At 49.0% G+C, this 15,168-nt stretch overlaps 1 protein-coding gene across 1 annotated transcript in view; it reads right to left on the bottom strand.

The window, feature by feature from the left end:
* Positions 1 to 7,649, bottom strand: part of cd28 (CD28 molecule) — a 29,374-nt gene extending 21,725 nt beyond the window's left edge. The window contains exon 1 of the mRNA XM_070874914.1: positions 7,560 to 7,649. Coding sequence (XP_070731015.1) covers positions 7,560 to 7,623 — 64 coding nt within the window. The 5' untranslated portion in view covers positions 7,624 to 7,649. The remainder of the gene's footprint in view (positions 1 to 7,559) is intronic.
* Between the last annotated feature and the right edge of the window lie 7,519 nt (positions 7,650 to 15,168).

The raw sequence follows: 15,168 nt of genomic DNA, 5'->3' as shown, positions 1-15,168 counted from the left end.
ATCTCAGAATTGCTACGTGCCACGTGCTAGTCAGAGTAGGAATCGCAGGATAGCTCAGATGAGGAGTGGTGCAAAAGGGAAGGATTCAAATTCCTGGGACATTGGAACCGGTTCTAGGGGAAGTGGGACCAGTACAAACCGGACGGTCTGCACCTCGGCAGGACTGGAACCAATGTCCTAGGGGGAGTGTTTGCTAGTGCTGTTGGGGAGGGGTTAAACTAACATGGCAGGAGGATGGGAACCTATGCAGGGAGACAGAGGGAAACAAAATGGAGGCAGAAGCAAAAGATAGAAAGGAGAATAGTAAAGCTGGAGGGCAGAGAAACCCAAGACAAAAAACAAAAAGGGCCACATTACAGCAAAATTATAAAGGGGCAAAGTGTGTTAAAAAGACAAGCCTGAAGGCTCTGTGCCTCAATGCGTGGAGTATTCGGAATAAGGTGGACAAATTAACTGCGCAAACAGCAGTTAATGGGTATGATGTAATTGGCATCACAGAGACATGGCTCCAGGGTGACCAAGGCTGGGAACTCAACATTCAGGGGTATTCAACATTTAGGAAGGATAGGCAGAGAGGAAAAGGAGGCGGAGTGGCGTTGCTGGTTAAAGATGAAATTAATGCAATAGTAAGGAGGGACATTAGCCTGGATGATGTGGAATCGGTATGGGTGGAGCTGCGGAATACCAAAGGGCAGAAAACGCTGGTGGGAGTTGTGTACAGACCACCAAACAGTAGTAGTGAGGTTGGGGATAGCATCAAACAAGAAATAAGGGATGTGTGCAATAAAGGTACAGCAGTTATCATGAGCGACTTTAATCTACATATAGATTGGGCTAACCAAACTGGTAGTAATGCGGTGGAGGAGGATTTCCTGGAGTGTATTTGGGATGGCTTTCTAGACCAATATGTCGAGGAACCAACTAGAGAGCTGGCCATCCTCGACTGGGTGATGTGTAATGAGAAGGGACTAATTAGCAATCTTGTTGTGCGAGGCCCCTTGGGGAAGAGTGACCATAATATGATAGAATTCTTTATTAAGATGGAGAGTGACACAGTTAATTCGGAAACTAAGGTCCTAAACTTAAGGAAATGTAACTTCGACGATATGAGGTATGAATTGGCTAGAATAGACTGGCAAAGGATCCTTAAAGGGTTGACGGTGGATAAGCAATGGCAAACATTTAAAGATCATATGGATGAACTTCAGCAATTGGACATCCCTGTCTGGAGTAAAAATAAAACGGGGAAGATGGCTCAACCGTGGCTAACAAGGGAAACTAAGGATAGTGTTAAAATCAAGGAAGAGGCATATAAATTGGTTAGAAAAAGTAACAAACCTGAGGACTGAGGGAAATTTAGAATTCAACAGAGGATGACTAAGGGTTTAATTAAGAGGGGGAAAATAGAGTACGAGAGGAAACTTGCAGGGAACATAAAAACTGACTGCAATAGCTTCTATAAATATGTGAAGAGAAAAAGATTAGTGAAGACAAATGCAGGTCCCTTGCAGTCGGATTCAGGTGAATTTATAATGGGGAACAATGAAAATTGCAGACCAATTGAACAAACACTCCGGTTCTGTCTTCACGCAGGAAGACACAAATAACCTTCCGAATGTACTAGGGGACAGTGGGTCTAGTGAGAAGGAGGAACTGAAGGATATCCTTATTAGGCGGGAAATTGTGTTGGGGAAATTGATAGGATTGAAGGCTGATAAATCCTCGGGGCCTGATACTCTGTATCCCAGAGTACTTAAGGAAGTGGTCCTAGAAATAGTGGATGCATTGGTGATCATTTTCTAACAGTCTATCAACTCTGGATCAGTTCCTATGGACTGGAGGGTAGCTAATGCAACACCACTTTTTAAAAAAGGAGGGAGAGAGAAAATGGGTAATTTTAGACCAGTTAGCCTGACATCAGTAGTGGGGAAAATGTTGGAATCAGATATTAAGGATGAAATAGCAGTGCATTTGGAAAGCAGTGACAGGATCGGTCCAAGTTAGCATGGATTTATGAAAGGGAAATCATGCTTGACAAATCTTCTGGAATTTTTTGAGGATGTAACTAGCAGAGTGGACAAGGGAGAACCAGTGGGTGTGGTGTATTTGGACTTTCAAAAGGCCTTTGACAAGGTCCCGCACAAGAGATTGGCGTGCAAAGTCAAAGCGCATGGTATTGGGGGTAATGTACTGACATGGATAGAGAACTGGTTGGCAGACAGGAAGCTGAGAGTCGGGATAAACGGCTCCTTTTCAGAATGGCAGGCAGTGAATAGTGCAGTGCCACAGGGTTCAGTGCTTGGACCCCAGCTCTTTACAATATACATTAACGCTTTGGATGAAGGGATTGAGTGTAATATCTCCAAGTTTGCAGATGACACTAAACTGGGTGGCGGTGTGAGCTGTGACGGGGACGCTAAGAGGCTGCAAGGTGACTTGGACAGGTTAGGTGAGTGGGTAATGGCAGATGCAGTAGAACGTGGATAAATGTGATGTTATCTATTTTGGGGGCAAAAACACGAAGACAGAATATTATCTGAATGGCGGCAGATTAGGAAAAGGGGAGGTGCAACGAGACCTGGGTGTCATGGTTTATCAGTCATTGAAGGTTGGCATGCAGGTACAACAGGCGGTGAAGAAGACAAATGGTATGTTGACCTTCATAGCTAGCGGATTTGAGTATAGGAGCAGGGAGGTCTTACTGCAGTTGTACAGGGCCTTAGTGAGGCCTCACCTGGAATATTGTGTTCAGTTTTGGTCTCCTAATCTGAGGAAGGATGTTCTTGCTATTGAGGGAGTGCAGCGAAGGTTCACCAGACTAATTCCAGGGATGGCTGGACTGTCATATGAGGAGAGACTGGATCAACTGGGCCTTTATTCGCTGGAGTTTAAAAGGATGAGAGGGGAATCTCATCGAAACTTATAAGATTCTGACGGGACTGGACCAATTAGATGCGGGAAGAATGTTCCCGATGTTGGGCAAGTCCAGAACCAGGGCACATAGTCTTAGGATAAGGGGTAGGCCATTTAGGACTGAGATGAGGAGAAACTTCTTCACTCAGAGAGTTGTTAACCTGTGGAATTCCCTGCTGCAGAGAGTTGTTGATGTCAGCTCATTGGATATATTCAAGAGGGAGTTAGATATGGCCTTTACGGCTAAGGGGATCAAGGGGTATGGAGGGAAAGCAGGAAAGGGGTACTAAGGGAATGATCAGCCATGATCTTATTGAATGGTGGTGCAGGCTCGAAGGGCTGAATGGCCTACTCCTGCACCTATTTTCTATGTTTCTATGTTTCATCAGGCAGAACTGTACATGGCAGGGTCTACACGACTGCAGAGGCCAGACCAAGGGTGACTCAGAGTCTGCCGTGGGGCGTGAATGCGTATCCATTAACTCCACGTTGGCACTGCAGGGGCAGTCATAGAGCCCATCAATGTCGATTCCAGCACTATGTGTGCAAGGGCTGTGGAATAATGGGGCACCTCCAGCGAATGTGCAAACGATCTCGGACTCACCACGTAGCAGAGTCAGGAGAGGACGACCGATCCAGCAAGGATCACACTGAACGAGCAGGAGAGGCAACTTTACGTGAGGATGAAGAGGAAGTATATTGGATACACACCTTCACCACCAAAAGCTCTCCGATAATGTTAAAAGTTAAACTCAACGACATTCCAGTCTCCATGGAATTGGACATGGAGGCGAGTCAATCAATAATGAGCCAGCAGGCATTCAAGAGGCTGTGAGACGACACAGCACAACAACCAAGCTGATCCCGATTCAGGCAAAGCTTGCACCTACACCAAGGAACTTATACCAGTTATCGGTAGTGCGGACATAAGAGTATACCATGAGGGAGCAGTGCACGAGTTACCACTGTGGATTGTTTCAGGTGATAGGCCAACTCTGCTTGGTAGAAGGTGGATGGGGAAGATTCGATGGAACTGGGAAGACCTCGGTGTACCTTCTCTGGAAAACGACGTCTCCCTTGCTCAAAGGCTGAGCAAGCCCCCACCTTCAGCTGAACCAGGCATCGAAGTGCAGATCCATTTGCAGATCCCCGAGGCACAGGCCATTCATCACGACCACAAGGAGGTAAAGCTCAACTAAGCAGCAGTACAGGCGCAGTACCCACCACCCAAAGCCGACGACCTCTTCGAGATGATGGAAGAATCTCCAGGTCGACCAAGCAGAGTGGGACTCCGGCCGAAATGAACCGAATGCGTCTTCCCGACACCAGAAGCAAAAACCCCGGGGAGGAAGATCGTGGCAGTCAGCATCACAGACCCGGACGAGAGAGCGTCCAGACCATGGGGCAAGAGAACGTCCAGACCACGGGATGTCGCCACAACGAAACAGAGGCATGTGTTGCCCAGCAAGGAAGACGACTGGGCTTGGGGCAAAGGTAAAGGGGCGGCCGCTGAGAAGGCCTGGAACCCACTAAGTTGCAATAAGTTGTTTGCACTGTGTAACCCATGTGAGCGCTCTTTCGCGGCTAATAATATATTATCATATGGGGTCGGGGGTACCTTACAACAAGCCAAAGCAGCAGGCGAACCCCAACCAATTGTATATGAATCTAACAAAGTAGTTGTAGCAAGTGATGTGTTATCACACGGGGTCGGGCGTGTTGTACAGCAAGCCAAAGTAGCGGGCGAGCCCCAACCGGTTGTACATGCATCCAATAAGTTAACCAAAGCAGTAGCCTGTGTTCATGGGACAAAAGAGACGTACCAGAGAGTGTCCCAATATTTGCTCGAGTCAGACAAGCTGCCAATCTCACAGTTTTTGGAGAGCAGAGGCACCATTATCGATGCGTTGTTTTGAATATGTCTAACACTGTCTGTGCACTGTAACATGATCCACCATGGGCCAGGCACTGAGAACAAGGCTGATGCCCTCAGTTGGCTACCGTTGCCTATCACCGGGGTGGAAACGGCGCAGCCGCAGACCTGCTCGTTGTTATGGAAGTGATAGAAAGCGAAGGGTCAACTGTAACGGCTCCCCAGTTTAGGACCTGGACAAGCCAGGATCCCACGTTACCGCCTGCTAACGGCGAACCGCTAGACGGGATGTTGCAGCTTATCCGTCGCAAAGACAAAATGCTCATGCCATCAGATTGGCCCCTATGGGGCAACCCTGCAACATTGCAAAGAAAGGCAGGGAGGCTACACACAGTCAGTGGTTCGGGGCCTCCATACCATGACCCAGGATCCATGGGGACCATACGCCTCCCGCCACTACTGAGAGTCTTAAGGCCATATCTGTCATCCTTGGCCTGCCAGACCTTAGGGTCAGCGACAATAGTCCGGAGTAGGCAGCCCAAATCATAAAGCCAAGCACCACACGTGTCACGGTAGACTCCTACAGACCCGGCTATCCCGAGTGCTACGCAGTTACCGGACAGAATCACTCAGAACCGAGCCTTCCGTATGCTATCAGCAGAGAATGTACCATGATCACTTGGCTCCTCCACGCGACATCAGAATAAATTATGTGGACCATGTTCATAGCCCCAAATGGGATGCTAGCACTGTATTAGCCAAAGAGGGGAATGGAGTGTTTGTGATGAAAATGGAGTGCTTGTTGTGAAATCATGTAATGGGCAAACGCAGAAAGCATTTGGACCAGACCAAACTGCGAACTACAGATTACCAGGAACTACTGTGAAAGGACCTGGCCCCCAGCGATCCACTAACACCATCGACCTCGCTGCCAACCGCAAGGATGAACCCACCATACCTGACAGTCCGATCAGATCAGTCGCACAGCCGTGCAGCAATGATCCGACCAACTCACCCATGCCAGGACTTCAACTCAGGCGATCAACCCGGGAACGCAGAGAGCCAGATCGCCTCAACTTGTAAATAACTTGTACGTAAGACTTATGGGGGGGGAGTTATGTTATGTATGAATGTAAACTTCACCAATATGTAAGACTTGCCACCGGGGGCACACCTGTGGGAGACCTAAGCGTCACCTGCACACCCTGGGCAAGCTGCTTCCTCACTCTGGAGTCACATTAAAGAGACTAAGGTCACAACAGTTTGAGCTTACAATACAGTCTTATGGATTTATTCTGAACATAAAACCAGACATTACAACAGTGACTGCACTTCAAAAAGTGCTTGTCTATAAAGCTTTTTGGGGCATCCTGAGATCTCGAGTATAACTGCAAATCTTTTTTTTAGGTTCTGTTCCAAACCTGTCTCATTTGAAATGGAGTTAATCAGCTCCTTTGAAGTGGGGAGTAGAATTTGATATGGACACATCAAACATCCATGCAATAGTATCACAAATTTTCCTCTCATTATACACTTCATATTGAAAATAATACAAGTTTTGTTCAGTGTGGTATCTGAACTAGCGGAATCTGAAACATCTCACATGTCTTGTGACACTCACCATGATTACTGCCCTCTGTCATTGTGGGATCAATTTCGATAATTGTAGCCTCAGCCTCTCTCCACTGACTGTCTCAGTCTGTGAAATTACACAGCACAGGAACAGGCCATTCGGCCTAACTGGTCTATGCCAGTGTTTATACTCCACACAAGCCTCCTCCTCTAACTCCAATAACCTCTTCCAACTCTGCCCCCATATCCCTTTAATCCCTTCTCCCTTTTGCAGGCATTAAGCCTCCCCTTAAATGTATCAATGCTCTCTGCTTCTGTCACTCCATGGGACACCGAGTTCCACATTCCCACCACTCTCTGTGTAAAGAAATTCCTCCTAAATTATTTTATTTGGTCTATTAGTGGCAATCTTATATTTATGCCCCATTGTTCTGGGCTCACTCACAAATGGAAACCATCCACCCTACAGAAATGATCCACATTGTTTTGTTTTGGATGTTATATTTCTGGATCATGTGTTTTTATTCGAGGCCCCTTCTGCCCTCTCAGGTGGATGTACAAGATCCATAGCCTGGCCAATATTTATCCCTCAACTAACACCCAAAACAGATTTTCTGGCCATTTGTCTCCTTGCTGTTTGTGGCACCTTTAAGTAGCACCTCAATCGGCCTACAGCGTCCCCTGCAGCTGTCATTGGTATCGTCCGGAGCAACTTCAGGGGGAATTCCGGGGTGAAAATGGGTCGCTGCACACGGTGATGAAATTGTCATTGCCAGCACAGCGGAGCGAGGCACTACCAGTTACCGCTGCCGTGGGAGTTGTTAGCAGCGCCAAGCCTGGGCAAAAATTCGTCTGTGTCCTGTTAGCGACCCCGAGAGGTGCAAACAACCCAAATTTCTCCCCATAGACTTTGATTCACCGTAACTGGCCCCACTCCTCTCTTTATCCAAAGTCTATGCACACACATTTCCACTGGCAAGCAATCTGATGTAGGCACCTTGATAATTTCCAGCCCATTGACCCGAAGGCCCAATTGTTTCCCCCACTCTCCTCCCTAGCTCAGATCACTAATCTGATGCATTGCCGGGAGGTGTCTCTTCAAGGTTTTTACGAGAGAAATACGCACATCAACATTTTTGAGGAGAAATCCAAGGCTTCAAATATGTCCTTGGCCAAAAATAGACAGAAAGGGTGTTCTTACCATCCAGCCTCCCAGCTGTGTGTGCCCAAAGGACAATCACCAGCAAGTTCCGTAGGCACTCCATGAGTCTGACGGTTTAGCTCCTGCACGCCGTTTATTTCAAATGGCACTAAAGACTGCAGAGCCTAGTATTTATGTGGTGATGTGTAATAGGAAGTGGTTTGTGTGGGTTTTGGAGATTGCAATCTTCACCGGAACGACTGACGGTAAGGCTCCCATTTCCCCCTCTCCCTCCTACACGGCCTCATGCCCCGTGCTTTTCTTCATTCACAGTTTGCAATGTTAGGCACCGCACTTACAGCCAATTGGAAAGACCTTTTCAAGCTAGCCCTGTTGTTTTGCCTCCTTCCCGCTGTGCCCACCCTCCAGATCTTTGCACTCTAGAAAGTTGGCTGTCCTGTGGGGAAAGGGCTCCTTTTGATGAACCCAGACCGTGGCAGTAACACAGCCCCAGCTGACAGGAAGCTCTTCTCCACTCACCCCGAGCAGCCTGGGAAAGAGCAAGTCGAGACAGAATGTGATTTAGACAATAACAGAGTCAGAATGTGATAGACAATAGCAGAGATAGAATGTAATAGTGAGACAGTAGTAGAGAGAGAGCGTAATAAAGAGTATGACGAGAGAGAGTGAGAGAGAGGGAGAGAAGGAAAATATGACAGAAAGCAACAGAGAGAGGAGAGATTAGAGAAAGAAGTGGAGGCAAAGAGACAGAGAAATAAACAGAGACAGCATGGCTGACACAAAGAGCATGAAACAGAAAGAAACAAAAAGATCATGACAGACAGAGAGGGAGACTCAGAAAGTACAGAAAAAGAGTCACCGAGAAAGATAACAGAGACAAAGATTAAAGAGACAGAAACTGGACTGGGAATGAGAAACAGACAGGGGTGAAATGGAGAGGTGTTCATTTGCAAGCGGCTATGCAGTTAAAAATGAACTGACTGCATGGAAAAATACATGAAGCTTGTTGTACGCCCGGCCAGTGCACCACCTAGTGCACTTTCAGCGGCATTTTCCAACTCCCAACTGTCTAGCCTTTGGCCCTCCATCTGCCACAACACTTCCATAGCTATCAATCTGCTCATCCACTCCCTCACCTCTTTACCAGGAAACCATTTACTCTCTACCACCCTGGTCATTTCCCTTGGTACAACCTCCTTTTTCACTCCCTTAAGTCCAAGTGACGTAGACTTGAATATTTATGGCGGACAGCTGGTTTAGCCATTCATCGCTAGATCTGGCTGGACCACATAAAGCACTAATGGACCCTGCTTCCTCTGTCAAAACTGCTCACTACTCCAGGATAAGCCCTGGTTTCTTTTCTCTAATATCAACTAATGTCTCCTTAAACCCCTCTCCCTGTCCCCTTCACCATCACCTCCAACAACAAGTGCTAGGAGCTCATGGGCTTCTTTGTCACTAAGATTGAGACCAGTCATTCAGCTGCCTCTGCTGCTTCTCTCCCCTCCCCTAGCCCACCAAGCTAAATATCCCCCCTCCCCCCCCTCACCCACCATAGACCTGAACTCACATTTCTGTCTAGTTTATTTTGTCTCCCCTCATTCATGCCCTCTCCTAGCTTATTTTGTCTTTGACATCCATCTCCTCCTCTCTTGACCCTATTTCTGCTAAAATGCTGACCACCCAACTTCCCTTCCTGCCCCCCCATGTTAGCTGATGTAATTAGTTCCCTCTCCTCAGATACTGCCCCCCACTTTCAAATTTGCTGTCATCACTTTCCTCCTCAAAAAATTATTCTTGAATCCTCTGTCCTTGCAAACTATTGCCCCATCTCCAGCCTCTCTTTCCTCTGCAAACTCCTTGAACGTGTTCTTGCCTCCCAAATCCATGGCCATCTTTCCCACAACTCTATGTTTAAACCTGTTCAATCAGGTTTCCACCCTGCCACAAAGTCATAAATAACATCCCATGTGACAGTAACTGGTAAACTATCCCTCCTCATCCTTCTTGACATGTCTGCAGCCTTTGATACAGTTGACCACACCATCCTCCTCCAATGCCTCTTCACCATCGTCCAGCTGCTTGGGACTTCACTCGCCTAGTTTCATTCTTATCTATCCAGTCGTAGCCAGAGAATCTACAGGCCAGTCACTTTAACCTCGTTAGTGGGGAAGTTTTTAGAAACAATAATCAGGGACAAAATTAACGGTGACTTGGATAGGGGTAGATTAGAACACAAGAACATAAGAAATAGGAGCAGGAGTAGGCCATTTGGCCCCTTGAGCTTGGTCCGCCATTCAATAAGATCCTGGCTAATCTGATTCTTGTGTATGGAGAAAGAGTCAGACTGAACACTGTGAGCTCAAAGTAAAGTGTGACCTTAGTCTTTTATTGCAGGTCTCCAGAGTGCCTCTCCAACCTGTGACGCCTCCTTAAATACCTGTGCTCCCAAGGGATTATGGGATCCCTTGGGACTCCGGGAAATTAGCCCTCTGGTGGCTGTACAGGGTAAATACAAGTCCACATATATAACAACACTCCCCCCCCCCCCGCCAAAGTCAATAGTGTAACTATTTACAATGTGAGTCGATCTGGGGCCCTTCTTGTCCTGGTTGATCGTCTCGGTGTGAAAGCTGGTGTTGAATCATTTGTTGGGCCCTCGCTGGGCTGCTGTGCAGCTGGCCTTGCTGGGCTGCCTGGTGTGTTGGGCCCCGCAGGGCTGCTGTGGATGATGGGTTCTGCTTCGTGGTCAACTGTGGTGTCGGTTGCCACTGGTGTGTGTGTTGGGGGATCAAAAAAGGTAGGGTCCAAGGTGGCTTGCTCAGGGTAGTCCATGAATCTGAGTTTGATTTGGTCCAAAGTGTTTTCGGGCAATGAGTCCATTTGAAAGTTTGACCCGAAACACCCTGCTTCCCTCTTTGGCCACGACAGTGCCGGGAAGCCACTTGGGACCTTGTCCATAATTTAAAACAAGTACAGCATCATTAATTTCAATCTCGCGTGACACATTTGCGCTATCATGGCATGCACTTTGTTGCAGCCGCCTGCTCTCTACCTGTTCATGTAGATCAGGGTGAACTAACGAGAGCCTTGTCTTGAGTACTCTTTTCATGAGCAGTTCAACAGGTGGGATCCCAGTGAGTGAGTGGGGTCTCGTGCGGTAGCTGAGCAGGACTCGGCAGAGGCGAGTCTGCAATGAGCCTTCAGTTACCCTCTTCAAGCCTTGCTTGATGGTTTGCACTGCTCTCTCTGCTTGACCATTGGATGCTGGTTTAAATGGGGCAGATGTGACATGATTGATCTCGTTACGGTCATGAATTCTTTGAACTCAGCACTGGTAAAACATGGCCCATTGTCGCTCACCAGGACATCGGGTAAGCCGTGTGTGGCAAACATGGCCCGCAGGCTTTCAGTAGTGGCAGCGGACGTGCTAGCCAACATTATCTCACATTGGAGTACGCATCTACAACCACAAGGAACATTTTACCCAAGAATGGGCCTGCATAGTCGATGTGTACCCTAGACCACGGTTTGGAGGGCCAAGACCATAAACTTAGCGGCGCCTCCCTGGGTACATTGCTCCCTGCGAGCATGTATTACATCTGTGAACGCAGGACTCTAAGTCCGCATCGATACTGGGCCACCACACGTGAGATCTGGCTACCGCTTTCATCATTACGATGCCTGGGTGGGTACTGTGGAGGTCATTGATGAAGGTGTCTCTGCCCTTCTTGCCCCACAGAAGGCAGTCTGCCTGTATAGACATTTTATCTTTGCGCCGCTGGAACGGCTTTATCTCTTCCTGCATTTCCACTGGGACACTGGAACAGCTCCCGTGAAGCATACTGTCATGTTTGTAACTACAATGTAACACCACTGTATTACTGTACACACTCAACACAGATGCACACCTTGACCACAGGGGGTGAACTTGTGGGAGACACTCCTTACCTGATCACTCAGGTATACAAAGGGAGGTCCCATGCAGGGTCATCACTTCTGGAGTGCTGCAATAAAGAGTTAAGATCACTGAATGGCCTTGTCCCTGGAATGTGCCTTGTGTGGTTTCATGCTGTAGAGTAAAGGCTTTACATTGGCAACGAGAAACGGGAATTCACGACCCACAAGAATGGCCACTGGTAGCACAGATGAACGGTACTGTGTTGGGGAAGACTGGGACGATTTTGTTGAGAGGCTTCAGCAGAGCTTTGTCACGAAAAACTGGCTGGGGGATGCAGCGGCCGACAAGCATCGGGCTCATCTTTTGACCAGCTGCGGGCCAAAGACTTATGCGTTCATGAAGGACTTACTGGCACCCGAAAAGCCGTCGGACAAAACCTTTAAAGCACTTAGCAAGTTGATTGGGGAGCACCTCAAGCCGGCGAGCAGCATACACATGGCTCCACACAGATTCTACACCCACCGACGTCGTGAAGGACAGAGCATACCGTACTTTGTAGCGGACCTCAGGCGCTTGGCCAGCCTCTGTAAGTTCACAGACGCCTGCAGGGGGGAGATGCTAAGGGACTTCTTTATCGAGTGTATTGGTCATGCGGGAATTTTTCGCAAGTTAATTGAGACCAAGGACTTGACCTTGGAAGCGGCGGCGTTGTTGGCTCAGACTTTCATGGCGGGGGAGGAAGAGACGAAAATGATTTACGCGCGCAATTCTGCCTCCAATGCGGCGATGGATCAGGGAGTCAACGTTCTCAATGCTACTCAGAGCCCCGCGGGCAGGCAGGGGCAGTCCAACATTCATCAGGCAGTAATAGACCCCAGAGTTGGACCTCAACAGATGTCACGCATGATCGCTTAGTGAACCGGCTGCCACTCTGGATTGTCCCGGGCAATGGTCCTGCACTGTTGGGGAGGAGCTGGTTAACCGAGATGAACTGGAAATGGGGGGATGTTCACACAATGTCCTCGGTGGAGCGAAGTTAGTGCTCACAAATCCCACAACAATTCGAGTCACTTTTCCAACCGGGCGTCGGGACTTTCAAAGGCACTAAAGTAGTGATACACATCACCCCGGACACCAGGCCAGTGCACCACAAAGCCAGAGCGGTGCCGTATGTGATGCGGGAGAAAATCGAGAGCGAATTGGACTGGCTATTGCAACAGGGCATCATCTCACCTGTTGAATTCAGCAACTGGGCGAGCCCCATCGTCCCTGTTCTTAAAGCGGATGGCTCTGTCAGGATCTGTGGCGACTACAAGGCCACCATCAATCGGGTGTCCTTACAAGACCAATACCTGCTCCCAAGAGCGGAGGACCTCTTCGTCACGCTGGCAGGCGGCAAGCTGTTCAGCAAGTTGGACCTCACTTCAGCCTATATGACCCAGGAACTGGCCGACGAATCTAGACTACTGACCACCATCACCACGCACAAGGGACTGTTTGTGTATAACAGGTGCCCGTTTGGCATTCAATCAGCGGCCGCGATTTTTCAACGGAACATGGAAAGTCTGCTTAAATCCATTCCTGGAACGATCGTATTCCAGGACGACATCCTCATCACGGGTCGAGACACCGAGGAACATCTCCACAACCTGGAGGAGGTGCTGCGCCGACTGGACCGGGTAGGCCTGCGACTCTCTAAATGCATGTTCTTAGCTCCCGGGGTTGAGTTTCTGGGCAGGAGGGTTGCTGCAGATGGGATTCGGCCCACCGAATCCAAAACAGAGGCGATTCGACGAGCACCCAGGCCCTGCAACACATTGGAGTTGCGTTCATTCCTGGGACTGTTGAACTATTTCGGGAAATTTCTGCCGAACTTGAGCACATTGTTGGAGCCGCTACACGTGATCCTGCGTAAGGGTTGCGATTGGTTTTCGGGGGACTGTTAGGAACGGGCTTTTGATCGGGTGCGAAACCTACTGTGTTCAAACAAGCTGTTGACCCTGTACGACTCTTGCAAAAGTTTAGTTCTGACTTGTGATGCATCGTCTTATGGGGTTGGGTGCGTGTTGCAGCAGAGTAATGCTGAGGGTCAACTACAACCTGTGGCTTATGCCTCCAGGTCACTCTCTCAAGCAGAACAGGGCTATGGGATGGTTGAGAAGGAAGCGCTTGCATGTGTCTATGGGGTAAAGAAAATGCATCAGTACCTCTTCGGTAGGAAGTTTGAATTAGAGACAGACCATAAGCCACTCACATCCCTGTTGTCAGACAGCAAGGCTGTCAATTCCAACGCATCAGCTCGCATACAGCGATGGGCTCTCATGCTAGTGGCCTATGACTACTCCATCCGGCACCGGCCCGGCACTGAAAATTACGCTAACGCGATCCCACTGGCCACCACTGAGGAGACAGCTGAGCAAAGCGCTGAGATGGTCATGGCTGTCGATGCCTTCGACAGTGCGGGCACCCCTATCACAGCCCGCCAGATCCCCTCCTATCTCTGATTAAGAAATGTGTCTTGACTGGGGATTGGGCGCCCGCATGCCCTGAGGAGGTCAGACCGTTCCACAGACGGATGGATCAGCTCTCCATCCAAGCTGTCTGCCTACTATGGGGCAGCCGGGAAGTCATGCCCCAGAAAGGCAGGGAGGCGTTCATCAGGGAACTCCACAGTGAGCATCCAGGCATTGTGATGATGAAGGCCATTGCCCGGTCACATGTTTGGTGGCCCGGAATTAACTCAGACCTGGAACACTGTGTTCGCAGGTGCACGACATGTACCCAGCTGGGAGGCCCTGCTCAGCCCGTGGCCCTGGCCCACCAAGCCATGGTCACGCATTCACGTTGACTACGCAGGCCCGTTCATGGGGAAGATGTTCCTTATCGTTGTAGATGCGTACTCGAAATGGATCGAGTGCATCATCCTGAATTCATGCACTTCATCCACCACCGTGGAAAGCCTACGTGTGATCTGCGCAACCCATGGCTTGCCGGACATCCTGGTTAGTGATAATGGCCCGTGTTTATGTCGTGTAATGGCATCAACCACGTCAGGACTGCGCCGTTCAAGCCGGCCTCCAATGGCCAGGTGGAACGTGCAGTTCAAATCGTTAAGCAAGGGATGCTCAGGATTCAAGGACCCTCCCTACAATGCCGCCTATCGCGCCTCCTGCTGACCTATAGGTCCCGCCCGCACTCACTCACGGGGGTTCCGCCCACAGAGCTGCTCATGAAACAGACACTCAAAACTCGGTTGGTCTCTCATCCACCCAGTCCTGACCGACATAGTTGAGGGCAAGCGTAAGGCACAAAACGAGTACCATGACCGTAATTCGAGGGGGAGATGTATAGAAATAAATGATGCTATATTCGTCCTAAATTATGCAATGGGGCCCAAATGGCTTGAGGGCACCGTATTTGACAAAGAAGGGAACAGGGTCATTGTGGTAAAACTTAATAATGGCCAGATATGCCGTAAGCATCTGGACCAAGTAAAAAAAAGGTTCAGCAATGACACGGTGGAACCTGAAGAAGACCATAAGATAGAGCTCACACTACCGCCAGTGAACATGCAACAAAAGCAATCAGAGGAATGCACAGTTCCTGAGGTCAGCCCGGACAGGCTGGAATCACCACAGGTGACAGACATTCACGTCAATGTCCAACAACCAGAGCCCCAACTGCGGCGCTCCACGAGGGAGCGCAGACCACCTGAAAGGCTAAACCTATGATCCCAATAAGATTTTG

This window comes from Pristiophorus japonicus, chromosome 3, assembly GCF_044704955.1.
Source record: "Pristiophorus japonicus isolate sPriJap1 chromosome 3, sPriJap1.hap1, whole genome shotgun sequence".
In the NCBI taxonomy this organism is placed as follows: domain Eukaryota; kingdom Metazoa; phylum Chordata; class Chondrichthyes; family Pristiophoridae; genus Pristiophorus; species Pristiophorus japonicus.
Note: the sequence above shows the minus strand (reverse complement) of the source record. Positions and strands in the feature narration are given on the sequence as shown.